Source organism: Tiliqua scincoides, chromosome 3 (assembly GCF_035046505.1).
Source record: "Tiliqua scincoides isolate rTilSci1 chromosome 3, rTilSci1.hap2, whole genome shotgun sequence".
NCBI lineage: Eukaryota > Metazoa > Chordata > Lepidosauria > Squamata > Scincidae > Tiliqua > Tiliqua scincoides.
The window spans coordinates 190892684-190920387 of NC_089823.1; the positions used below are offsets into that span (position 1 = coordinate 190892684).

Below are 27704 nucleotides of genomic sequence, written 5' to 3' on the forward strand. Positions count from 1 at the left end.
CATGTAACTGATAACCCATCAATAACATCCTCTTATATCTCTGCCACTCCCAGACCAATTCAATGAGACTTACAGTGTCCGCAGCCCATCAAGGCCCCGGAACATGGCGCTGCGCACAGACTCAAGTTGATTAGCGGTCAGGTGTAACTCACTGACTGAGGCTGCACCCTCAAAGGCCCCATCCTCAATCTCTGAAACCTTGTTGTTGCTCAGGTTTCTGGGAAAGCAAGAAATGGAAATTGCAGAATACAGGAGCAGAAAGAGAGCTTTTTAATCTCAGCAAATGCCCTACAGGGAGCTCTTTGCTCCATCTTAAGAACAATAATTGTGTTGTTCCCAATTGTGTGAGCTTATTTTTTTTTTTTTTGGCTCTCTTCAATTAGCAAACTGTGCCCCTACAGCCCACCTCAAAAGTTTCTTTTGCGTTAGACCTTGAACTTGTGACTTCAAGTAGGAAACTCTTTTTTTTTGTTTCTGCTTCTAAGGGTCTAGCTACAGTTACGTATGCCTCATCAATTGAAAAAATCTGACTCTTTCTGGAATGCTGCTGAATTTCAAGCCCCACTCATCTCCTAGTTTCCTTTTCCCCAGATTTTGTGTTGAGAGGTCTTCTAAATGTCTCCTGAATGAACACCAACAAGAAAGAGGCTTTTACAAATGAAAACAAATTGACACACAAAACGATTGCACCCTTGCACACCTTCATTCCTCTGTTGTTAGCTTTTCTTTTAACTATACTTTGCACATCTTCCCTTCCCCCAACCCCACATCAAAGAGGCATTCAAGGCAGCTTCCTGCAAAGACTAAAAAGAAGGGAAAACATTGAAAGCAAAATAAAATTACAAAAACAAAAAATGAAGATATCACCCACATACATTTTCTTTAAGTGAGGTAGCTTCTTAAAGATGCCTGTGGCCTCCAACACTGCAATTTCATTGTTGTTTAAGCGCCTGAAGGGGAAAGAAAGTAAAATAACCTTGCAAACTTGGGAGCTGAACTGAGCAATAAATAATACAAGATTCTGGGCTATTTTCCAAGATCCCTGTATTTATTTCCCTGTAACTGAGGTGAACTCTGTGTAGAAAAACAGGCACACACTGCATCATGCATACTGCAATGTGAGTAATTTGTTCTGCCAAGGGTATAAGTGCATGGATTGGAAAGTTAATACACATCAGCTTTCTAAAAGGTATGTTTGCAGCAGAAAAACACTTGTGGTGCACTCTAAACAATACAAAATCTATGTTTGCCTATACATAGAGTACACAAATAAGGTTTGAAGTGGAAAGTCTACAGGACTGGGTAAGGGCAGGGGGTCATTCCACTGTACTCAGTGAAGTGCCTGCATGTAGAATGAATACCGCGCATAAGATGATTCACGCATCCATCTTTTGCATTGTCCTATGTTTAGCAGTCAATGTCTTCTCTTCCTCTACAAAAGAAGAGGAAGAAATAGAGGTGCCTGCTAAGCCTGGTATAATTAGGATGGGAAATATGTGCAGAAGGGAGAGCTGCTGGGATGAAAAAAACTCCTGGAGACAATTGGGGGGTGGTGGTTTCCAGGCTGTCAATGCACAAAAGCTGAGTACTGGAGGCAGGATGTAGGATAAGGAGAGTGAAAATTAGGCATGATGTCATGTCTGTCTTATGATAAAAATGTCCTTGAATCAATACCAAAGGGACTTAAAGTTGAAGGAGTCAAATGTGAAGGAGAAAGCCTTTAGATAACAAAGGGCTTTTCTCCCATGCCTAATTTCACCTCAGGATAACTAGCTATGAGTTGAGTAGCATTCACAACAAGTAGCAAGTACACAGCAAACCTATAAATTAATAAGCATTGGTATGTGCCTAAACCATGCTGGAATTCTTTGCCCTTCAAAACATACCCAAAGAGAAGCTATTGATTTGGTATGTCAATAATCCAAAGACAAGAGCATTTGGTACCTTAGTATTTATTATAATCAAAGCAAGCCAAAGGGAGGGAAAGAAGGAGAAAGTATTAGTTTTTGATGGTGAGGGAAGTCATAAGGTTTTCAGATGATAAGGCAAACCTAAGACTTACAGTTCAGCGGTGGCCTGTGGGAGGCGCTCTGGAATCTTGGTCAGCTTAAGGTTTGAACACTCCACCACATTGGCTTCACAGCGGCACTTGGGTGGGCAGACAACATCACTGTGACATTCACTATTTAACTGGTAATCCTCTGTACCTGCCCAGAAGAGACAGCAACAGGCAAGTGAAGTGTATTGCTTAGTGTGTTTGTGTGTGTACATGAGGGCAAAACACAACTGGTATTGCTGCAGAAGTCTGTTCTGGGAGGGAAAGGGGTTCTTCCTGGCTGGGTTCTATTCAACACTCTCAACTGCAAGTTCAATAGGCCACTGGAGACCCCTCCACACAGAATCAGAGAGCAGGGATCATTTGTGGAGGACCAAGTTTCCTCTCCTGTTCATAAAAACATCCCTGTTGATGAAAGAGGTTCATCTAGCCAAGGTCCTGTTTTTAACAGTGGGTGACTAGACTAAGCCATCACGAATTTTGTCTAATCCTCTTTTAAAGCCAAGAACACATCTTGTGGAGCAAACTTAATACATTGAATATGTCTTGTGTAAATAAATACTTGCTATATTCTGAACCTACCACCAAACAATTTCTTTTTTTATATTACAGTTTTATTTTAAAAGATCAAAAATTGAAACATATAAACTTAGGGCCCAATCCTATGCTTGGCGGCATGGCTCCGTGCCGCCGAGCACTTTCACAAACATGCCATAAGGCACGTTTGCCAGCCTCACTGCCGGGCTCCCGCCAGTGCTAGCCCAGTGCCGGCCGGTAGTATGATTCTCCCCTGAAAGAGGATGGGGAAATATGAAAACAAATATTGTATATTCATTTGGCCTCTGAATTGGGTAGCCAAATCCTAACCTGCCCTGCTTCCAGAGCAGGGTTGGGGCCAGTTGCAGCTCAGCCCAGGACAAGGGGAATTTTTTCCCCTTACTTCAGGTAAAGCCGCAGCAGCCCCAATGGGGCTACTCGGATCTGCACCACCTAAAGAAGTGGCACAGATTCGAGCAGCCCAGAGCGGTTGCACAGGACTGGGTTAGGATCTGGCACAAGCGCTGGATCCTGGTCCCACACCCACTCACTTACAGCCTGCCCACTGGACAACCCACCACCTGCCCTCCCCTGTCCCGAAACGCCTCTTTCCCATCCTCCCCACACCCCCCAGACCCCAACGCGGGCCTGACTAGGCCATTGTGGGATTACCTTTGTGCCAGCCCAACGCAGCTTGGGCCAGCCTCCCTGCTCTCTCGGTAGCGCAAAAGTCCTTTATGGCACATTTGCGACACCATTGGGCCAGCGCAAGGGACTTGTGCGCCAGCCTATCTACAGGTCGGAATTGTGCCCTAAGAGATTCATAGAATCTACAGTGCCTTGGTGACCAGGTGGCATATACATAAAGACACAAAGCCGTCTTTGTAATGTTAGTAGAATTCAAATATTTCAAACTCTTTTTGGCAGCTCCTCATAAATCCAACAAAAAAGAGAAATCCAGTCAGAACTACATTCTAGTTTTAAGACACATAGATACTAATGCAATGGACAAAGGTCATTCCAGTCATATCTGAATCTGTGCAGGTACACGATGTTTGCAAATATTCCACGCCACCCCCTACTAGATTTAATGAAAAACATTCCAAATCAACACAATGAACACCATTTCCAGCAACCCCACACTTCCAGCTAAGAAAGAATGCCATGAATATTGCATCATTGCATGCAATGAACTTGCACACTCTAGCTTACATTCTAGGTTCACTCCCTTACCTGGAATGAAATACTGCTCTTTGGCTGTGAACAGAAATGTGAAACAGAATTAATCAAAATGAATAAAAGTTAAGATAGTAAGGGCCATAGCATTCATTATTTTTTTCTGACACACTAGAACAGGGGTGTCCAAACTTTTTGGCAGGAGCACCACATCATCTCTCTGACACTGCGTCAAAAAAGTGTCAAGGGATAAAAAGAATTAATTTACATTTAAAATTTGAATAAATTTACATAAATTAATTTATTAGAGATAGAACTTATATGAATGAATGAAGGTCTTGCTGTAGCTCAAGGCCTATAAAAGGCCTTGCACAAAGCAAGGCCAGCCTTTCCTTCTCTGCCACTGCTGCATCACAGATGTGAAACAGCAAGTACTGGAGAGAGCCCTTGTCCCACAGCTCAGATGAGAAGTCGAACAGTTATCCTCAGGCTGAGAGCAGTTGCATCGGGCCAACATGGGCTCCAGCAAGTCACTGGAAGGCCAGAGGCTCACTGGAGACTGGGGACTCCCCGAGGGCCTGATTGGGAGCCCCCGAGGGCCGCAAGTGGCCCCTGGGCCAGGGTTTGGGCAACCCTGCGCTAGAACAAGCACATACTGTACTGCAACGAATGCAAGGCAGAAAGAAAGAACATCTATTTCACTCCTATACACAAAGAAGGTACAGAATAGCTTGTTAAGAGCTGTGAACAGCAGCTCTTAATATGGACAGCTGAAGAAAAATAGATGCTTTGCCATCCATTAAAACATGCATATGCTGTGCATGGCACTGTCCATAAGTTTTAATTCCAAATTAAAGGGTTTCACACACTTTGGCCTTTCTATTTTAAAATGAGTTGGGGCTCAATCCTATCCAACTTTCCAGCGCTGGTGCAGCTACAATGCAACCTTGAGGAAAGGGTAAAAATGTTCCCTTACCTGGAGGAAGCCTCCATGATTACTCCCTCCCCCGCAGGATGCAGTGCATGCCCTGTTGGCATGGCTGCACTGGCACTGGAAAATTAGATAGGATTTGGCCCTCAATCAGCTATGGTAACAAATCCAACCTTGTGGTTTGGGTACTGAACAGGGTGTGAAGGGTCTCTTGCAGAATACGTTTGGTGGCATAAGTGAAGTCTTTTTCCCTTTGCCACTCTTGGGATGGAGGTTTATTGTTTATGCATACACCGATTCCCTCCAAACTCCTGGACACAGATAGCTTAAAATGAGACAAATTCTAGGCTGAGTTTTCAGCCAGAGCCACAAACTTTATGATTTAAGAAATAAATTAAATCAGTAAGAAGGAAATAAAACTGGGAAAGAGGGGGCCTTAACTATATCTCCCCATAAATCCCACTCCTCTGTTGGAAACAAAATTCCACCCTGAATAAACATTCAGGTAGGTGCAGAAAAATATTCAATTGCTTCGCCCTGAACCCCAAATACAGAAACAGCCCTGCAACATTAAGACAATTCATACGGGAGCATCGGAATTTCTTGCTCTTGATCTGTCCAATGCGTTTGTTGGCCAGGCGGCGGGGGCTAGCACAGCGAGCACCACTTGTCTCAATAGGATTAGCACGCAAGAAGTCTGCCAGCCACTTCAGGTTGCAGTCGCAGATAAAGGGGTTCTGGGCCAGGTGGCTATATTAGGAAAGAAACATGAGAAACACCCACTCAGGAATTTCAGGGTTGTTCAAACGGATGATATTGGAACAGTCTTAAATCAGCTGCCAAGATGTTGCTTCCTGCTAATACAATGCTGAATGCTCTCTTATGCAGTTTGAAGAGAAAGTGCTCAATTTCCTTGTGACCTCATTTGAATACCAGGGTGTCAGGCCCTGGGTAAGTCTCTACCACCACATAAGCTGTGTTTCCCACTGAGATCACACAGTTGTACAACCATGGCCTTGTGAGGCTTCTTGGTCTTGTAGAGCTTTGTCCTTGGGATAATTTCTTGCTTCCTCTCCAGACCTGGCCTGTCTTCCCCTAGGGCTGCAGCACTCAAAGGACATCTCCTACCTGCCTCCCACAGAACCCTGTCCCAATTGGACACATCATCAGAGAAGGCAGCACTCACAGGGTCTGGATGGCACGGAGGGTGGCAAAGGTGCCCTTTGCCAGGGTCTGGATCTTGTTGTCATAGAGCGAAAGCAGCGACAGGTTCTGCAGGTCAGCAAAGGCATCTGCGCGGATGCAGTTTATCTTGTTGGCATTCAGGAGCCTGGAGTGAGGAAGCATGTCACACCATAGTAGTGTATGTGGTGGTGGAAGATATTATAGAAAAAAAAAAAAAATCAAGGCCAGCACTCACATCAATTGATTCCAGGGCCCCACCCAACTACAACCCAGACTTAGTTATAGGGTAGGGAATGAAATGTCTACCAGTAAACAGGCACAATCTTGAAGATGTATTGGGGGAAAAAAACATTCACAGTCCCTTCCCCACTTCTGAAGAAGACAGACCTACTTAGGTCCATCTGGGATAGTTTACAGGGGCCCCCCATATCAGCAAACCCCCATATCTGTGGATTCAGTTATCCACGGATTGGATTCAGACCCCCTGCATGCACCTAGCTGCACATGTTCCTCTGGAGGGGGTTGGCTCCCAGGACCTCGGGGATGGGCATTCGCCCATATCTGGGGTTACAGATATCTGCAGTGGGGATTCTGGAACAGAACCCCCACGGATAAGGGGGCACACCTGTATTTAGAAGGGGAGAAAACCTATAACCAGGTAAGGAGGGGAGACTAATGCTGGAGAGAAGATAATGATGATTGATGGGTCTTTTGAAGTGGACCAAATTACTATATATGGGAGATGGAGAGGGCAAAAAGGTTAATAAGTAATAAGGAATGCTATAGCTTTCAGGAAAGTGATGGAAGTGTTGCTGGTATTGATGTTGTGCTAAAAGGTTTCGGAGACTTCTGCTGCAAGCTTCTAATCACTTTCCTGCAAGTAAGTTCCATTTAGTTCAATGGCACATTTTTGAGCATACATGCATAGGATTGTGCTGTTATAAAGTGCCTGGGGCCTCTCAAGTTATCACATTATCACTAGCCCCTTGCCATGCTCATGACTACTTGGCCCTCTAGATAGCCCTCTCACTGGTGCTTACAGAAGTTGCAGCGCATACAGGCCCCCGAATACTCCTTTGGGCAGCTCTGTGATTTTATTTCCATATAAGACACTGGAAAATAAACAAAATCAATGCTTGGATTAGTCGTGAGATCCAGTAGTAATTGTGCCTTAGCAAAAGAGGCTCCCAGTTCAACAGGTGACCTTAGGCTCATTCTTCGTAAACATGTTGACATATACCACACACGACAGTATTAACCATTTTATTTATTTTTAGATCAATAAAAATTACGCTGTCCTTCAATGCTTCCATTCCCATGATTACTTCCATAAATAACAGCAGTTTAAAAGATTTAGAAACACAATTAAACAAAAAGTGGCACAGCAGTAGATGATTCACCAATACAGCAGAGGCAAAAAAACAACAACACAGAGTAGTTAAATAACTTGCTTGCCTCAGTGTGCAAAGCCTAAGGAAAGACAGCAAAGTAGGCACCAGGCAAACCTCACTGGGGAACACATGCCACAAATAGGATGCAACAACCACAAAGGTCCTACTCCAGTCACCACTCTCTGAACTAGATTCCACACTGTCACTGAGGATCTTGCCACAGTCTTTGCCATTCTGTGATCATGAATAAGAGTGAGTTGGTTATCTCAATTCAGGGAAGGCTGCAACTAGCACCCCAACTTTAGCTGATGAAAGGCGTTTCATACCACAAATGCCAGTTGTATATCCAAAGATAATGCCAGGTCAAAAAGCACCCCCAGATTATAAACCTATTCTTTTAGAGGGAGCACAGCCCCATCCAGAATAGGCTTAAACCATCTCCCTAGTCCATCAAACCACTTACCACTTACCACTTACTATTTCTTACCACTACCCACTACCCACTACCCACTACCACTAACCACTTACTATTTCTGTCTTACCTGGACTGAACTTCAGTTTATTGACTCTCATTCAGTCTATTAGTTACCCAAGTACATAACTTAGCCCAATAAAGAATGTGACTGTAGGGCACCAGATGGTTTTATGGTGTCAGGATCAGGGAGCTGGATTCACATGTGAATTTAAGCTCCTAGGAAAATGTAATTCATATATGTAAACTACCACGTACAGCTGCTTGAACACATCTGGATATTTACAGCTCCCCTCATCCTATTTTCTTCTCCAGTGTTTTCACTGTAACTTTGAAATCAGCACCATTGAGAAAGGACAGCAAGGCCAGGCAGACAGGTCTTGCAGATAGCAGAAAGTACAATGGCTCCTAGCCAGCCACCTGGTGGAACTGACATGTGCTAATCCATTGAGCATTCCAGCTGACCAGGTTGGAGGGTAGGGTATGGTGTCCAGGAGGTCATAAAACATCCAATCAGGCAGGACAATGAACTCAAAGAACCTAAGTTACAAGAGCCCAATCCTATGGGCTATCAGTGCCAGCGCTGAGCTCCAGTGCCAGCGCTGGGTATTGCAACGTGCTGTAAGACATGCCTACAATACCCTGCACTGAGTCAGCGCCAGTGCCAGCCCCACACCAGTCAGTACTGAGCCCAGCACCAGTTGCATGCCACACAAAGCTAGGTAAGAGCTCCAAGCAGCGGTGAGGGCTTTGGGGGCAGGGGGAAGTGTTCCGGGGCAGGGGGAGTAAGTGAGGCAGGAGAAGGTGGGATTGGTGGAGCTCTACTCTGTAGGATCCTGAATTCCATGTCAGGCTGGGCCTGAGAAGGTATCTCTGAACTCTTTGCCAGCAAAATAGCTGGCACAGACTTGAGAGGCCCCATTGCAGGGCTTGGGGCATTCCCTGGCGGAAGGTGACAAGTCCCCTTCCCCTGAGCAGACCTCTGGCGGCTGCCATGGTGCCGCAGAATGCAGCAGTAGCCACTTTGGTGCCACTGCTCCTGGCAGCAGCGCCGCCTTTATGATTGACACCTCAGGATGCTTGCACGTGCTCTGATTTGGCTCCCCCAGAATTCACTTGTGTGTGGAGAAGTCTGTTGGGTTTGGAGAGGTGTAATAGTGTTTAGAAAAGTTGAGTACAGTTAGTATCACAGAGAGAGTAAATGTTGCTTTGAGATTTTTCTGAAATTGCCTGCCTGTATCTTTTGCTAAGGATCTGCACTATTGCCCAAGTCATTTTTGCAAACCTGCCTGTTACTTTTCTCTGTCTTTCCACTTATTATCTTAACCCCCCCCCACTTGCTATTTTTTTTTAATTCTCTTAGGGTGGAATCCTAACCAGCACTTATGCCGGTATAGGTGCCCTGAAGGAGTTGCAAACATGCCGTAAAGCACGTTTGCGCCTCCTTAGGTGGGAGCCGCATTGGCGCATTCAGATGTGCCTACGCGCAGACGGAAGCCGCGGCTCCCGCGCTTCCGTTCAGCACGAGCGCGCCGACACAAGCAGCAAAGGTAGGTATGGGGTGTGTGGGGAGGGGGCGTTTCTGGGCAGGGGAGGCTGGGGGACGGCGGGCCTGTGGGTGGGCGTGCCTGGAGCCAGGGGCGGGGCTGGGACCCGGCAGTTATGCATGCAGCCCTTGGGGCATGCATGCAGCCATTGGGGCATGCAGCCCTTACCCACGAGTAAGGGGAAGAGCTTCCCCTTGCCTGTGGCTGAGCTGCTGCAGCCAACAAAACTGTGTTGGATGCAGCACAAGCCTCCTGGCTTGCCTGCTCCAGCACAGGTTAGGATTGCACCCTAAATGTTTTAACTTTTTACCTGCCTAGTGTGGTTGAATTTAGAATTTTGCCTCAGCCCTTCTGGACCACTGATTACATGCTACAACATAGCTTTCTACCCACATACTTGGTAGGGAGGCTTTTGAGATCTATCTCTTTCTGCCTAGCTCTGATCTTGTGGTGGCAACACAGTCTACCATTTTGGCCTGGGATGAGGCAGTTCTAGGAGGGAGATACCAGCACCAGGGCACCCCTGCCCCAATCATCTCAACAGGTCAAGTTGTTTGTAGGAAATATCTTCACATATGATTGGAGTGATTTCAGCCATGCTATTGCAAACCTCCCCTTTCCTCATAAAAAGAAAACTGCACAAGGAAAGAACTGTTCCACACTAACACTTGCCATGTTATCAGAAACAATTGTAAATTAGAGAGATTAGGCACTATATAGGCCAAGATGGTTGAGAGTTGAGATTGACATATCGAGAGAGTCCAGAGTCAGCATTGCAGGGGCACTGTGAATAGCACTGAGCCACTACTGAGGCGTCATGTGTAGAGGCTGTGACCGGAGAACATTCCAGGACAGCATACAAGTGTTGTTTCACTTCTGGCCTAATGCCCACCATCTCTACTTACAGAGAGTTGAGTGAGCGCAGGCCCTGGAAGGCATCAGGTGCAATCTCCGAGATCTGGTTGTTGCTCAGGTCTCTGAAAGGCAAAGACACCATCAACACTCACACACGCACATGACCATGTGCAAGCCCTCAAAGAACACAACTCATCTTATCCCTGGAGGTACCTTTTCTGTGTTGTGTTCTTCAGAGTCTTATGAGGGCTCTACTCTTATTCCATACCAAGACTGAGGTAGAGGGGCAAACTGGTGGATTTCCAGGGAATACCTTGCAATGCAACACTTGATGGTTAAACCTCTCCCCCGTCTTTATTTAGTGGGCATTACTCAGAGAAAGCCTTGACTTTATTCATGTCAACCTAAAAATGGGAGAAAGTGACATCAAGGGCAAGAGGGCAGTGATGGTCACAGTAAGGGAGCTGAAAAAAACCATCTAGATAATTTTCCAGCAAGAAAGACACATGGAATACCACTGAGGAGGGAATGCCTACGAGGAGTCCCATAGATACTGTGACCAATAAGACATCTCAGGATCTTTTCTACTGACAGCAGGTTTCTCAGTTACAGTTACTATAGGAGATGGGATCACAGTAGCATCATTTAAGGGTGCAGCACCAAGGTAAAATAGTTTGTTCTTGAACATTGCCTCTGTGGAGGCAATAGTAAAATAATTGGCATTTATATAGCCCCTTCAAGTGTTCACTTTAATTATCTTGTAATCTTTACCATAACCATGTAAGAGAAATTAATGTTATTATCCCATAGTGCAGTGGGGGGCACTGAGGCTGAGAGGGAGTGGCTTACTTAAGGACACCTAAAGCCCAATCCTATCTGGTGCAAATGTCACTAGAACTGGTGTTCTGGTGATGGAATATGCTTTACAGCTTTGTGAACACCGTTCTGGAAGTGCATGGAGCCATGTTTTTCCAAGACACCACTGGAGGTGGGGAGGACCCTGTGAACAGTGGCAGCAAAGAGGAGCCCTGCCAATTTAAGTAAGCTGATGAGGTGGGTGGGTGGGTTGGTAGACTGGGGGCAGCCATGGGATGTCAGAGGCAGGAGGGGATGGCGTCCGGCATGTGCAACTTGTGCTGGGTACTATCCCCTGTGGAGCCAGCTGACATGTTCCCGTTGTCTCCTCAGAATTGCACTAGCTTAAGATCTGGTGTAGGTCTGAGGAGACCAACTGGCAATCAAAGGGCTTACTTGTCCTTACATGACTCACCTCTCTAAATAACGGTAAAAGAAGTCTCAGCTGGCCCTGGTATGGGAAAATCTTAGTGCCACTATGGTGGCTGTAAAGGCACATTTTTTCCTGCTCATAAGGTGGAACCTAACTGGGAAAAGATCAAAGGTCCCAGCACGCTGATGCTATCACTCAGTCTATCCTCTCTTTACCCCAACCCAACTACCAGCTGAATAATGGATGGGCCCAGAGAATGAAGAGGGAAGGAATGCACGTAAGTCAAGAGGAGGATGGCCAAGCCAGGGGGATGAGGGAAATGCTGCATATGATGCGCATGCAGACACTCACATCCTGCGTAGCTTTTTATAGGATGAGAAAGCTCCTGGGGGGATAGACTTGATGCCATTCAATTCCAAGCGTCTGCAAGGGAAACAGAACAGGGAAAAACCAAATCAATTTGGGCAGATCCATATGAACATTTGAAATGCAGCTTCTTCTGCAGGAATGCTGCAGAAAGAACAGGAGAAGGGAGAATTTATCTCTCTGAATAGGTCACTTTACTTCAGTGTGTTTGTGGTGCCACAGAAAACATTTTTCAGTCTGCATGATGGGCTGCTGCACATGAATGACTTGCTGCATGGGGCAACCTTCATAGGCAGCTATTTACAGAAGCGACAACATGATTACTGAGTTGTGGGTAAACACCTTCAGTTCTGTTAACTTGAAATAAATTGAATTAAAGGTAGATTTAAACAAGCACAGTGTGGCTTTTGGCAATACCCTACAGATGAGAGCCCAAAGGAACAGTGCTTTCTACAGGGGTTCTGGCATATAAATGGTCTGTGGCTTTTCAAAAACATGGTAGCCACAGTGCCCATTATACACCACAGTCAAACCCAGTTCTTCGAGGATTTCACTACATAGTAACTGAAAAATTCAGTGCATGGGGATAAGGGTTCACGGCAACCTGAACAGAATTTACTTTACTGAAATCCAAACATCCCATCTTAATTCATTTGTAGATGAAGACTTCTCTGCCCACACACACACACACACACACACACACACACAGAGAGAGAGCTGAGCCAGCCACATCACTGACCAAAATGACCATGCTGAGTGACGGGTTGTGGGAGGGGCAAACCGACGAGGGGAACTCCACCCCTTGCCACTGCTCTCTGGTCCACTGCCCACCAAGCCACTTCAATTGGCTCCTTGATCCTCTCCTGATCTGATTTCTGACTCTCTCACAAAGAGTGAATAGGGGGAGGATCAGGGCAGCAGAGGGACCACTACCCCCACAGCAATAACTTCTGGCCATAGAGCTACAAGAAGAAGCTTTCATAAACAATCAGAACAGGATAACTCGGCACAGTTGCCTTCTCCTTCTTGCCTGAACCACAAAAAAACCAAATGGCAAGAAGGTGGAGGAGGTGGGACCTTCCCACCTCCTTCCTTTTACCTTCAGTCAGTCACTGCCAACTCCTCCTTTCTGCTCCACCTGGTGCCTGTTTCAAAGAGTGCTAGTGGAAGTAAGAGGAAAGCAGCAGTAGATGAGAAAGCAGGTGGTCCAAAGTAAGAGGAGGCTCTAGATCACTTCACTCTACTCTGCTTCCTTCTTCTTGCCCACTTGGCTACTTCCCTTGGAAGGCAATAGAAGGTGGTGACAGCAACAGTAGTGGTGAGATGTTTGGGTACTAAAGTGCACATGAGATTTTTGGGTTTTTTTTAAAAGAGCAGTCACAAACAAGCAGGAGCAGAGGCAACAGATTCAGGCAACAGATCAGCTTGGATCACATGCACGCACTTCTGAAATCCACATGGTCCCAGTTCACCCTAGCAGGACCTCTGGATTTACTTAAGAAATTTATCTCAACAGAGATGCATGACCATTGCTCATTATAAAGATTGTTTCCCTCCCTCCCTATCTACTGAAGAAAGGTAGTATGATTGGAGGATTGTTAGAGAACCACCAAAGAAACTACAAAAGGCAAGAGTCACCTTTGCAGAAGACTGACAAGTTGCCCTATTGTGCTCCTAAGTAGCATCCCTGTTCATTGGCCACTTGAATCAGCACAGGTAATAGAGACAGAGCTCATGTGCAGTCGGCTTAAGAAGGCACATAGCGCTCAGGTCATATACCACCACCCCCCATACCCCCACTCACATCTCAGTCATAGTCTCAGGCAAGTTGGCAGGGATGGCTGTCAGCCCCTTGCCACGACAGTCCACAATGCCGTTGCTGCAGGTGCACATGGCAGGGCAGGAACCGGATGGAAAACTGCAGATCTGGGCCCTGGCAGCATCATTCTGGCCTGCAGAGAAAGGGGACCGTTACAGACTCTTAGTGGTAATTCTTGTATAGGGCCTGGGAGCCTCCTTGGCACTGCAGGGCATCATTAGTTCTAAAGAGGGGACTTTGCTTACCTACTTCCTCTTTGCTTATAAAACATTACAAGAGCTACCTATATGGGCAATGTGCACTAATAGGTGTCTGACCATGGACATGACCATGCCTATGGGCCCAATCATATCCAGGCCATATGCTGGCAAATCCCATGATCTGCCCTCATAAAGAGCTGAAGAGCTGATAGTTGGAGATCCATTGGAGACTAAAGGCCTAATCCTATCCAACTTTCCAACACTGGTGCAGCTGCAATGCAGCCCAGAGGTAAGGGAACCAATATTCTCTTATCTTGAGGAGGCCTCTGTGACTGCCTCCTCACTAAAAGATGCAGTGCACGCCCAGTTGGCACAGCTGCACCAGCACTGGAAAATTGGATAGGATTGGGCCCTAAGTGGCCTACAGGAAGGTAAGTTAAAATGTTCTTTACATTCCTCTCCAGGGCCATCTGGTCTCTTGCCAACCTATAGCTCGCAGTGTGCACTCCACTGGTGGCACTAAATGCTCTGGGCAAGTGAGGGATAGGATTGGGCTGTAGGTGATGGTGAGGTCCATTCCAGATTGTTCTGTGACATCGGAAAAAAACAGAGACCTAACTCCACCCTTTGACCCCTCCTCCTGCTCATAAGATGTAGGTCAAGCCAGGGACCTGTCAGAGCATGGCACATATATTTAAAAGATGTATAGGTTGCCCTTCCTATGCTTCCCCCTGCCCCACTGATACAGCTGTCCCAAAACAGCTTGTACTGCATCTTGCAATGGGGGGGGGCATTCCAGAGGTCTCTTCTGGGTAAAGAAACTTGTCTTCCCTTACCTGGGGGAAAGCCTCCATGGTGCAGGGGGGTCTACTTGGACCTGTATCAGCAAAATCGTTGGTGCAGGTCTGCATGTTCCTGGGCCACAGGATCGAGTCCAGCAAGGGGGTTTGGATTCAGCAGCCACTGCAGTCACCAAATCCACCCCCTTCCTGAATCCAACCTGCCCTCCTTCCTGCCCCAGTCATTGCGCTCCCCAACCCACCCTCCCCTACTGACTTACCTGGGTTGGCAGGCCTTTCCCAAGCCGTCACCACACGTGAGGCTGCTACAGCCTGCCTGCTTGCACTCGGCAGCGCGCAGCTTCACACATTGCCAGAGGCCCTTTTGCGACTGCTATAAGGCAGTCTCCGCTGGTGGAATGCTTGTTCCGCCAGCCAGCATATTGGCCCATTAGGACTGGGCCATAAGATGCCCAACATGTCTCACAAACAATAACATTTTATATAATAAATAATATACAATGGAAGAAACACAATAAAAATCACAGATACAAAAACGTAATAAAAATGCAACATATATAAAAGAGAGCAGAATAAAAATGGAGAAGCAGCCTATGGTGGGAGGGAGAAGAAACACACACACAACACAAAAAGGAAGATGATTAACTTGGGGCACAATCCTAATCCCTTATATCAATGCTTTCCAGCACTGACATAAGGGCAATGCAGCTCTGAGGTGAGGGGACAAACATGCCCTTACTTTGAGGAGGCCTCCCTGAGTGCCACCCAACTGCAGGATGCAGCACATGTCCCATTGGCAATGCTATTCCAGTGCTGGAAAGCACTGACATAAGGGGTTAGGTTAGGATTGCGCCCTTAAAGGTCTTCAGCCGTCATCAGACGGTCACCAAGGAGGAGGCAGTTCTCAACTCTATTGGAGTTTAAGATTTGAAGTGTGTTCAAGCTGAGAGGCAGCTAGTCAGCATTTTAGCCACTGGCTTTTCTCACCATTCCTTCCCTTCCCTTCCCTTCCCTCAGCCTTAGCAGATTTCTAAATGCAGGAACACCCATAAACAGACGCTAGAGCTAGTATAGCAGGGTTGTTACAGAAATGAATTGTTCAGGTCACTGTAAAAATGCTTTGAACTGTGCCAGTCGAGATAGAGAGAACAAATATACAAATTGAGAAAGGAAGGAATACAAGTGCCATTCAATATAGCCGAGGAGGATAACTGTATGAACACGGGGCAGTGGGACCAACGAAGCATTCTTCAGATGACAGTTTTGATACCTGCACACTCCCAGAAATGCAGCAAGCTAAACGAAAGTTGTCCCTTCAGAAAGCAGATAATTTTTGGTGAAATGAAAGGGCAATTTCTATTGCATGGTCTGTACAATCATGCAACCACAATTGCAACTGGTGGGAACTAGCTGGGGGGGGGGGGGAAAGAAACAAAAGGACAGTGTCGAGGTCAACATTTTATGGTAAAAGGTGCAGTGTGTATGTTGGGGCACAAATGACCTCACAGCTATGGCAGGATTGTCCACTGTCCCAGTGCTTATATGCCTTGAATCTGGGAGCACAAAGGGCCTGTTTCTCTGAATTTGGGGGATCAGAGGAGTAGAACTGATGGGGATGCCTCTCCGCACTGCCTCACATGCAGTGTGCTCCTGGCAACCCAGTGAGATTGCTGACCTGAGCAGCTGAACTCATTCTTCTGGATCTCTGCAACATTGAGGCCACGGAGGGAAGCAGGGCTGGCACACTGGGTGAAGAGTCCAATGGTGGGGCGTTGACGCAGCCACTGAGAAAGCCAGCCCAAGTGGCAATCACAGAACAGCTGATTGGAGTGCAAGCGGCTGCAGGGGGGTCAGGGGGGAGATCAAGGAAAGAAAGAAAAAGAAGTGCATCCATCACTTCCCATAGCTCACTCTTGACACTCCCACTGCATGGAAACACTCCTAAAGCATTAAGATAGGTCTAGTTAGTTTGAATGGAGATTTAGGGACAGTTCCCAGGAAGGAGACTCTGGTGCCACAGGGCTATGCAACAGTGGGGCTAGTATTTAGTTTTCTCATGAACTGGATCGCTATAACCCAGATTCCTGTTCATGAGATGTTAATGCTGCCCCACCTTCCTTCCCATACACAGAATCAATGGCTTAGTGAGCATTTGGAATGATGTCCCTTTATCTCCATGCGTCCCAAATATATAGGATCCTGCACAGTGCTAGAAAGATCCCACTGTGAGAACATTCATACCAGAAAGTTAGGTCTGGCTAGCCTAACTGAAATCAGCACCAGAACCCCTTGAACAGCCTGACTGCTCCCTGCCCACCCAGCCCAATGAAATACCCAGTCTGATTTTCTACCCCACCCCACCCCATTCTGGCTGCCTCCTCATAAGCTCACAAGGTGCGCAGTTTGGGCATATGGTTGAAGCTGGAGATGGGGATGGTGCTGATGTTGTTGTTGTTCAAGGTCCTGCAGGAAAGAGGAGGAGAGAGAGCATCAGTAAATGTTTGATATAAGCATGCTGTTCTTTCCTCTGGTTGGGTGCTCATATACACACAAACATACATTGCTTACAGAGTGGGACAAGACACCTTCTCAGACTAACAGCAAATTGGCACAAAGGGCAGGCAAGGGAAAGAGCACTTTTTCAGAATTCTCCAGCACAAATTCAGCTCCTCCACAACTCAACAAAAGGGAGGGCTGAGAGATGAATGAAGTTTAGAGCACCCCATGGTCAGATTTAGTTACACTGCCTTGCTGGCTAACCTCCCTAAGACCACAAGCATGCTATCTTCATTTGAAAACTTACTCCAAATATCTGTTGGAAGTAAACTCCTCCAAGCATCACAGCAAGTCCAGGAGCATTGCCTGGTCAGTGGGAGATTTTGGTTCTCACTTGACCGATTTTGAAACAAGGCAAATGAAAATGTCCATTGCTTTGGTTTTACCTTGCTTTTTGTTGTTGTTTTTTGAGATCTAAGCTGCAATCCTAGTCACACTTATTTGGGCCTAAACCCACATAGAACACTTCCAAGTAAACACAGAGTAGGGCCATGGGCTCAGGGCATAACACATGTCTGGCATGCAGCAGCTTCCGTTGTTGGAATCTCCAGGGAGGACTGAGAAAGATGCCATCTGAAACTCTGGATTGCTGCTGCCAGCGGTCTGACTCGGTATAAGGTAGTGCCCATATGTAAGATCTTACTGATATAGCTAATGGATAATTCTAAAATGGTATGTACTTGAGTGCATTAATAATGTGAATGGAAATGACAAGCTGGCTCTTTTTCTGGGGAGGAGGAACACTCACTGGCTCCAGCAAGCCACCCGCATGGATAGAAATCTCAGATCATGCACTATCAACTAAGACTCTCTGACTGAGCATGGTGCCCACAAATGAGTAGCAGACAGGAGCAGAATGGAGAAAAGGATAAGCAGCTCTTACATCAGAATGAGAAACTCTCTCTCTTTCTCTCTCTTGCACACACACACACACAGAGAAAGAGAGAGAGAGAGACTCTCCTGCCACATTATTAGGCCACTGCTTCTTTCTATGAGTTAGCCCTAGATCATGCACACAGCAACTGAGCAGATCATTTCTCCACACTCAAAAGCTAGACATGCTCACAGGCTCTCCATCCAGTCCACTGGGACAAACCTCCCAGAGACACTTACAAAACCTCCAGGCCACGGAGAGCACGAAATGCTCCTTCCTCAATACAACTGATGTGGTTCTTGTCCAGTTGCCTGTATGAGGGAAGAGAAGATGAACACAAAGTGAGCGTCACTTAGTGACATTCCAATCAGCGACGGACTGCATATATAACAGTCTGTCACTGATTGGAAAAACACCACAAAGCATGCTTCCCTGAACCTGAAGCCTCCGGAGGCTTTTATGAGCCCTGCAGAGGAGTGGCTGTACACATCTGCCCAGAATGGCCATTTTGGCCAAAAAGGCTCTACATCCGGTTTCCAGAAGGAAACCGGAAGTGACGTTTTAATGCCTTATAGGGCATTCGGAGGCCTGGGGAAGCACTCCAGGGCTGTGTGTTCCGCACAGTACCCACATCTAAGAGGCTCAGCACATTTTCAGAACATTTCAGAACTGGAAGAGTCAGGAGTGGACAGGCATAGGGTGGGGAACAGTATATTTGGGGAATAACAGTGCCCATTATTGCATAATTTATATTCGACATGATCCCACTGCTCTTATCATACTAATTTTATATGCGTGTAAAGTTTTTGTGAGATCTTCCACTATACTGGCTGTTACTCTGGTTCTAGGATACCAGTTGCATATCCAAAACACGACCACAAGCTCTCCTGAATCATGCTGCAGTAGTACCAGGCTGCCCTGTCAGGCCAAGTCACTTACAAATTTTTGAGATCAGTGGCTCCACGAAATGCCTTCCTGGGCACAGCCTGAAGGAGATTCTCACTCAGGTCCCTGAGAACGAAAAGTTTGGGAGAAGAACAGGCAGTGAAGAGGCAGGGAAGGATGATGGCAAAACAGTGGGACATCAGAGTATGTGGACTACTTGATGGTACTCTCACTGGTGATTAGAAAATTCTCTGCACATGCTCAGAGACACAACCACCTCTCTTATTACTGTATGTGTACCAGTCTGAACCTTGGCACTTAACTGAGATGGTGCAGCTTGAGATGCTGTTACTTTCAACAAATACCAGTTGGGGTAAATGGCACAGCAAAGAGCACTATATTCTGAGCCCTATTTGTAAGATGAATGGGACACCTATGGCCATTTGGGTTGCCACCTCTCTCGCAACAGCAAGATGTGAAGACTGACAGTCATTTGAGCATGTTAAGCCATGCGCATTTCAAATGTTCTCTTGTCATTCAATTTTGGATGCAGTTTTTTTTTCCTTCTTCCAAAAAGTTACCCTATGGCAACCGATGAGGCTACTTTAAAACTTGCACGGACATGCCCAGTGAAGAAGATGAGTCCAGGTCTCCAGAATTTCAAAGCAAGTAGGTAGGCCACTGTGGAATCCTGCCTAACAGCTGCAGAATCTGCTCCAGCTCTTCCCTCCTCACTGTTCCCTGTTGGCTCTTGTGTCTCACAAAGGTGGTGAAAGATTTGGGAGAAAGACTGGAGTACTCTTGGTCTTTCCCAACCCTGCTAGCAGAGACATTCCCAGTACAGAGCACTGAGACTCGGACAATTTATGAACAGCTACACTTGGCAGCTCTCTACATGACCCCCATTGTGCCCAACTGAAAACTTAAAGGCCACAACTAGTAGTGGGTCTAATTACTCTGACTTCACACAATTTGTTGCTGTGTGGCTGATGGGTGAATAAGGAGCCTTCCCTGTGCATTTATGTATCACTCACACACATACACTGCTTAAACAACTATTAAAATTTGAGCGCAGGGGAAAAAAGGAATTTTGCACATAGCCCAAAGTTAACCAGCAGGGGGCAGCAGAGGCATTTTCATGTTGACTCATGTCACCTGTTCCTTATCTCGTCCTCTTAAACCAGGTCCTATGAGGCACAGTGGTTCTTTGTTCAGACCTGACACTTACTATTGTGAGATGTCCTGGTTTCTGCTAACAACCAACCTCTCCTGCCAAGTGTCATTTAAAAGCCCCAATAGTTTATAATGGGTGTTCATACCCTCCTTTAAACTGGTTCAGTTTATCACTGCAGGAGGTTAGCTGTGCAGCTACTGTTTGCAGAGATACGTTGCATTCACCTCTGAAGTACAGTGTCTTCTTTCAGCCACGCTCTATCCCAGGATCCCTCTGCAGTACTCCTGCTGTCTCCTCCTCTGCCCTACTCTGGAATTATGCCCAAGGCAGTCTCTTTTGCTACAGAAAGCATTTTAAATAACAGCAAAAAGGATACCTGGAAGCCAAGACAAGACTAAGCAACAACATAATCCTATGCATGCTTGCTTAAGCAAGGAAGTAAGTCCCACTGAGTTCAACAGAATTTACTCCAAGTTAAGTGCATACAGGACTGCAGCACTAGAGTATCTTGATTAAGACCAGTAAAGTTCCACTGAAGGCAATGAATTTAAGTCAGCATCAGGACTCCAAGTTAAGTGAGTTGCATAGTAGGCTGTCCAAAACTTGAGGCGATATTGATGGACACTCCGAACAACAACTTCCTGTGCCTGGAAAGTTCAGTTCATGCCATTGTATTAGACGCAGTCACATAAATGGGTAATGGTACACCTGTAAACTGCTTTGTGAACTTTTTGTTGAAAAGTGGTATATAAATACTGTTGTTAATAATAATAATAATAATAATAATAATAATAATAATAATAATAATAATAATAATACACAAGAAGTGAGCAGAGGGAGATTTTTTCAAATACTTGAGAGTCACATGTTATAGTCTATGAGTGGGACTGTATCACCACATTGGTCTGAAAACACAGCAATAACAGAATCTCCATTCTTATAGAAACAATGTCTCAAGAAGAAAGCTAGCCTTCTGAAGCAGTAGAAACCTTTGGAAGGACTGTTCCAAGTACACCCATTTCCAAATGTTTGAACTAGATGTAAGGTAGTATCTGTCAGGAATTCTCATGTCATTGTGCTATATAGTTGCCTAAAACAGTTTACAGTTATTAAGCCCTGATAACTGGGCAGAGGGTTTTTTTTCCAACTTAGTACTGCCAGCATAATGCCTTTCCAAGTGGCTGTTTGCTGGTGTCTCTTTTGTGTCTTGAGACTGTGTGCCCATTTGGGACAGAGAACCATTTTTTCAATTTCTTTGCCCAGCCCCATACACAGCAGCCATCTCTGGAGACAATGGTTTGTGTAAAATGTGCTACTTTCAGCAATGAAAAAATCACATTCAAGGGGGGGAAAACACACTGAAATGCTAAAACACGCGGAAGGGCAGCAGCAGAGAACACTCCAATCTAAAGGAACTAGAACTATGGACACCTTCATCTCCCTATTAGTAATCTCTAGACTTGGCTGTGGAAATATTACTGTATTATCTCTAAATTAAGCACTTGGGATATTTAGAGCAGAAACAAAGAGACTTAACCGCCTTCTTCAGTAACAGGAGAATGCCAAGGGTGAGCCAAATAAGTCCAAAGAACTATGTAACTGGGCCTGACAATTTATTTCACATTAGGAAGGTGTAATTTCCAGAGGATCAAGTTATGCTCTGCCCACCAAGAGATGCTAAAAAGGTATACTGCTAGGGTGCTGAACCACTAGGAATGTTCCATTATCAATCCAAATGGATATCTAGTTCTAATTTTTACAATATGGTCTTTATGTTTTGGGTTTTTTCTCTAAAATATATAACCATCATCATCTTAGTGGTGATTTTTGACTCCTGGCTATTGGCAGATGCTTGCAACACCAACTCTAGTGCACACCTGTGTCTGAACATAACATAAGAACAGTCCCGCTGGATTTCAGGCCATAGACCCACCTAGTCTGGCTTCCTGTATCTCACAGTGGCCCACCAAATGCCCCAGGAAGCACACAAGACAACAAGAGACCTGCATCCTGGTGCCTTCCCTTGCATCTGGCATTCTGACATTGCCCATTTCTAAAATCAAGAGGTTGCACATACACAACATGGCTTGCAACCCATGTTGGATTTTTCCTCCAGAAATTTGTCCAATCCCCTTTCAAAGGCATCTAGGCCACATGGCATCACCACATCCTTTGGCAAAGAGTTCCAGAGACCAACTACACAATGAGTAGAGAAATATTTTCTTTTGTCTGTCCTAACTCTTCCAACACTCAATTTTAGTGGATGTCCCATGGTTCTGGTGTTGTATGAGAGGAAAAAGCATTTCTCTATCCACTCTATCCTTCCCATGCATAATTTTGTATGTCTCAATCATGTCCCCTCTCAGGCGTCTCTTTTCTAGGCTGAAGAGACCCAAATGCTGTAGCCTTTCCTCATAAGGAAGGTGCCCCAGCCAGTAATCATTTTAGTTGCTCTCTTTTGCACCTTTTCCATTTCCCCATGTCGTTTTTGAGATGTCTGTCCTTTGGGAAACTGTTTTCTAGGGAAGATTATGGTGCTCATTTAATAGCTAGGGAACCTTTCAGCACCATCAGTGATATGAATGCATCATATCCATCTTACACAGGTTTATCCTAGGTCAAATGCAAAAGTAGGTTCTCTCGCCACATTTCACAATCCTGGCTATAGGATTATATACTAGATCAGTGTTTCTCAACCAATTGTATGGGTACCACCAGTTGTACTTGAGGTGGTACTTGTGGAACACCTGCCAGTTAGACTAGGAATGCAACACAACAAAAAGCAGCAGGAGGCCCCAAAGCATGCTTTTCCGTGCTCAAAAAGCCCTACCATCCACCTGAGCCTCTTACTGATGTTTGTTGCATTACATCTGGCTTCCCAACCCAGAAGTAAGTGGCAATGATGTCATCGCCATTCATTTCTGGTGGTACTTCGAATAGGTGGACCATGTGAAGTGGTACATGGAGGACAAACGTTGAGAAACACGGTACTAGATATATACTTGGTGTCAATCATGAAAATGCAAAGCAGCTCCTCAAGAACTCTCATAAATGGGTAGCAAATCCTCGTTGACATCATCCCAGGCCAACTGGGAAGTCTAGTGTTACATAATCGAAACCTCTCTGCACAATCATACTCTGATGAAAAAGTTAAATCACAACTTTTCCCATCAGAATAGGCATTTGAGGGTTCTAGAATGTTGTGGCATTTTGAAAAGATGGTTAAAACCAACCACAAACCACAACCACCAACCACAAACATGCCAATGAGGAATGAACTGAGAAATCCTCAGAAATCCAAAACTTCAAGTTTTGGAATAAATTCTACTGGAATGTCAAATCTTCCTGACCTATACCATTTTTTTTGTTGTTGTTGCTGCAAATGACTGGGTTGGTGTTCTCAGCCACAGATTCTACTGCTCATTTTTATTCATGTTTGAATCTTTCTTCCTCCAGTATCCGGTCTACCCTCAGTCAAGAGGGTGGGTGATTGACCTGCACGGATGCTGAGTTAAAGCATCATTTCCCTGTCTTTGGAGATTCCATATTCAGGGCAGCAAATCCCCCAGATATGGAAATAAATGGTTTCTTATTTTCCGTTCTCTCTCTTGTACAGGCCTGTTTTCATTTACTATCATGGTATGCTCAAGGAGCATTAAGCTGCCATTTTCCCAGACATCAATTGCTCCAGCCTCGATGAATAACTGCTTTCTGCAACACCAGGTTTGAGTAGAGCAGTTTGACCACTTCTACCCCCACCCAGTCCTCCACTCATGATGAGTCAGATAAATTGTGATCTCAAGACAAGTAGCTTTATTACAGAATGAAAGATTGTCACCAAATAAGTGAAAAAATAGGAGAGAACACAGCTCAGAATGTGCTCAACCACATATGCTTCAAGCAAGATCATTTCTGACAGTACGACAGAGTAATGGGATATATCTCATACCTATCAGTATTTCTATGCACCTCTCTAGCTCCTTTATCATCTGACTTTCAGCTAAATGTCTTGTGACAGCAACACACATTTAACATGAGTTTATAAAAGTAAATTTCTTATATTAACCACCCAGTTCTCTCCTGGACTGGCCTGCACGGTGCAAGGCTGCTGACACAGTGTTAGCTACATCCTGCGGGCTGGCTGGAGACCAGGCTGCCTGGGAGAGGTAAGTAGAGAAGAATTTCACTTAGCTCTATGACCACTGCTTGGTCCCCTATGGAACTCATCAGATCTATGCAGGCTGTTTTGGCAGTGTAGATATGAAGAGCGGCAGGGTGCTGGGATGGGGGTATAGGATTCGACGTCTGCCACTGCCAACAAGAACCAACAAATCCTACCCTGTCCCAGCCCAATCCCCACCCCAACCAACAGGAAGTATCTACGGGCAGCCAGTCTGCAGGGTACCACTGCTAGCACACAGCCTTCCAGGCCTTGCACCAGCAGCAGTGCTCAACAGACCAGTGAGAAAGGCTGTCACAATGGTGGACCTCAGGATCCACCTGTGTACTGTGCAGATAGGATTGGGCCATAATGCTTATTGCTCCATGTTATTTAGGCAGTGTTCTTGTAATACAAAGAGTTTGCCAGCACAATGGACTGTATTTTTTGTTCTCTATTATCACCTTCTTGTTTCTCATCCTTTGAATTAAGTTCACCTTCTTTGCATGCTCTCTCTTTCTCAGATTCACCCCCTCCTGCCCCCAAAACATATCCTATTAAACCAAGGGAAGTTGGCAGGCAACTTGGAGTAAAGTTAACAGACAAAGCAAAATAAATTCCTTGAACATGACTTGCTAGAAAACATAGTTCCTATTTATCCAAGGAATCCTAGCCCCTACACTTACTGGTAAGTGGGTTCATGTCCATGTACCAGCACTAGGTCTCCATGGCAGAACATGCATGTGCAGGCATGCCCACACACGCATGCACAAAGAGAGAATGAGAGAGAGCTTGGGCTTTAAATAACTCTGATGACATCATCAGGTTGCTTGATTGGAGGAATGGAGCCCACATGGCCTCCCCATCCCATCCCTTCAACCTAGACAAGTTTGACTGCTCAGTGGCATGGCAGCTCTTATCTCAAGACAAAACAGCTTCTGCAGACAGGATGAATTCACATATACAAGTGCTGGGACCTAATGGAGTTTCATACAAAGAACAACAACTGAATTTGCATAACAGCTTCTGTGGAGTTAGAAGTGTCCAGTAATAAGAGGAAATGGGCAAAAAAATAGAGGAAAAAACAGGATTAATCACAGTATGCATGTTGTTTAGTACAATGAAAGCCATAAGCCCACTCTGCTACAAATACCTTATGTGCTATCATTGGAGGTTACAACACTGTTACCTCTGTGGAAAGGTGGATTCTGTCCAATTTGTCACCTGTATAATGGGCCAATCAAATAGTAGGGGGCACTTTGCCCTGAAATTCTCCTTTAAGACAAGCATGGCCAGATTCTCTAGGGCAAGTTGGGAGCAGGTTTCCAGTTTTGCTGTTTCACTCCACTGTTTTGCTGTTTCACTCCACTACCAATAGTTCATGACACTAAGAATGGTGTTTAGGTAGCCTGAGCCTCCCTCAACAACCTACCCAATTTTGGTTCTTCCCAAATCACCACTCCTGATAACGCTTTGGACATGAGTCACTTGGAAAGTCCTTGCTGGTACCTTGACTGCAGCAGCGAGCAAGGCCTCCCACTGCGAGGTCCTGTCTAGCACTCAGCACAGAACTGAAGCCAAACTGTCCAACATCCATAGGACATGGTTTTCCCAGTGGGGAGCCCCCTCAGGAAGACAAGCCAGGCACTTAATCTCCCGCCCTACAGGCCAGGCTGAGGCTGGTGCAGGCAGGGGGTGCAAAAGTATTATGATGCTCTCATTCTCTTGGCTAATCCCAACTTCACACTTTAACCTGATTGAGGCATGTTTGGCGAGCCAGTTTCTCGCGCTGTTTGAGGGGATTAGGGTTGGGCTCAGCAGGGCAGTAATTGCTTCCTACAGCTCCAGGCCAGCAGTACTCCGCCAGCCTACAGTCATGCCATGGAAATAAAACAACAGTATCCATTGCCCAGCCACCAAAAGGAAGCCAATCCAGACATTCCACAGTTTTCCAGGTCTGCCTCTATCCCACCCTATCCTCCGCACCCTGGTAATCTGCCATGCCTTGCACCGCACTGGGTCCTACTGCATCTATCAAGGATCAGAGCAGAAGAAACCCCTGCGGGACCAAGCTCAAGGGGTTTTGCAACCCCTCTCACCCAGCTGGTCACCGGCTCTGCAAAACAGCATGCAGGCTTGCAACTATCCATCCTATCCCATCTCTCCCTGCTGACTGCTGCAAGTGAGCAGTAATTAGCCCAGTCATGGCCTCAGATTCTGTCCGGGCAAGTGACGCTTCCACAGCTGCTGCCAGAGGGATGCAGACGCCAGCCAGCAGGCAGGCAAGACTAGCTAGAGAGAAAATGGATCACATTTCCCCAGGGAATAGTTTGGACTCCTGCTAAAGAGAAGCACGTTGGGGCACTACTTAGCTAAGCCTCCTAGGGCATACCTTGCCTATCTAGGTGCCTTGTAGTCCTACAGTCACCTAATTTACCACAGTGGATGAAAACTGTTTCAAGATGTTCTGTCACCTAGAATGCCACAACTTCATAAAACATAATGGTTGTCAGAGAATCCGCATCAGTGATTTTGTTCTGGCAAAATCTGGAAGGGGGACAATGCCACCAATTGTGCTAGGCTGGCAATATAGAGATTCTGGAAGCAACATTTTAGACACTCATAGATAAAGAATGTCAGGATTGTAAGAGCCACAATGTCCTGAACATCTCTCCAAAAATATATCTCTCCCTGCCCCCAAAACACATTCAAGACTGCCCAGCCAGCAGGCAGGTACTTGTAAATTCAAATGCAATTTATTGTAGCAGCAGTTGCCTCTTTCCTCTCCTGCTGTGACTGAGAAGCTGAAATGTGTTTAGCCCCCTGCATGTAAATGAGATGCTTTGGCCAATTTAATCATTGTGGGGTGGAATATTACAGCCTTAGACCCCAATCCCTCATCTATACCTTTTTTTCCCCACCAGAACGTAAAGGAGAACCTCAGAGAAATCAAGCCTATTCATTTATGTCTCAAAAAGGAGGGAGCAATGGAATTAGTACATTGGCAGATACCTTCCCAAGAAATTGAGCATGAAGTAGCAAAGGAGGCACAACAAGAACTGACAGCTGAGAGGTGAAGTATGACACATCCCACTTGGGAACAACAATGGGTATGAATTGGATTAAGCACTGGAATAAGCCGCACAGGGAAGAACTGCATTTACCATCATTCCTAGGATGCAAACAGAAGCAGGAGCGTTTTCCTAGGAGAGCCATGCGTAGTCAAAGACAGTTTAAAGAAAATGGGATCGGGTTAACAAAAGGAAATTATCTGTGCTAGAAAGGTGGAAGGGAGAGGTCTTTCTCAGCTTGTAATTAAGGGCCTATATTTTGGGGCAGCAGCCATTATACAGAATTTGAAGAGAAAACAGGCATCCGTTTTGTATATTAATTATATATTTCTCTTGCCATGCTTTTCAGTGTTAGACCTGAGTAAGGTTTACAGGTTCAGACTGAGAGCAGTCTGAACTTTTTGCTCTGGACTTTGTATGAG

At 45.7% G+C, this 27704-nt stretch overlaps 1 protein-coding gene across 1 annotated transcript in view; it reads right to left on the reverse strand.

The window, feature by feature from the left end:
- Positions 1-27704, reverse strand: part of SLIT1 (slit guidance ligand 1) — a 142781-nt gene that overhangs the window by 24006 nt on the left and 91071 nt on the right. The window contains exons 5-18 of the mRNA XM_066622673.1: positions 18933-19004; positions 18233-18304; positions 16955-17026; positions 16239-16402; positions 13549-13696; positions 11730-11801; positions 10201-10272; positions 6926-6997; positions 5887-6030; positions 5287-5450; positions 3827-3850; positions 2063-2207; positions 876-950; positions 74-217 (exon numbers count right to left, since the gene is read on the reverse strand). Coding sequence (XP_066478770.1) covers positions 74-217; positions 876-950; positions 2063-2207; positions 3827-3850; positions 5287-5450; positions 5887-6030; positions 6926-6997; positions 10201-10272; positions 11730-11801; positions 13549-13696; positions 16239-16402; positions 16955-17026; positions 18233-18304; positions 18933-19004 — 1440 coding nt within the window. The remainder of the gene's footprint in view (positions 1-73; positions 218-875; positions 951-2062; positions 2208-3826; positions 3851-5286; positions 5451-5886; positions 6031-6925; positions 6998-10200; positions 10273-11729; positions 11802-13548; positions 13697-16238; positions 16403-16954; positions 17027-18232; positions 18305-18932; positions 19005-27704) is intronic.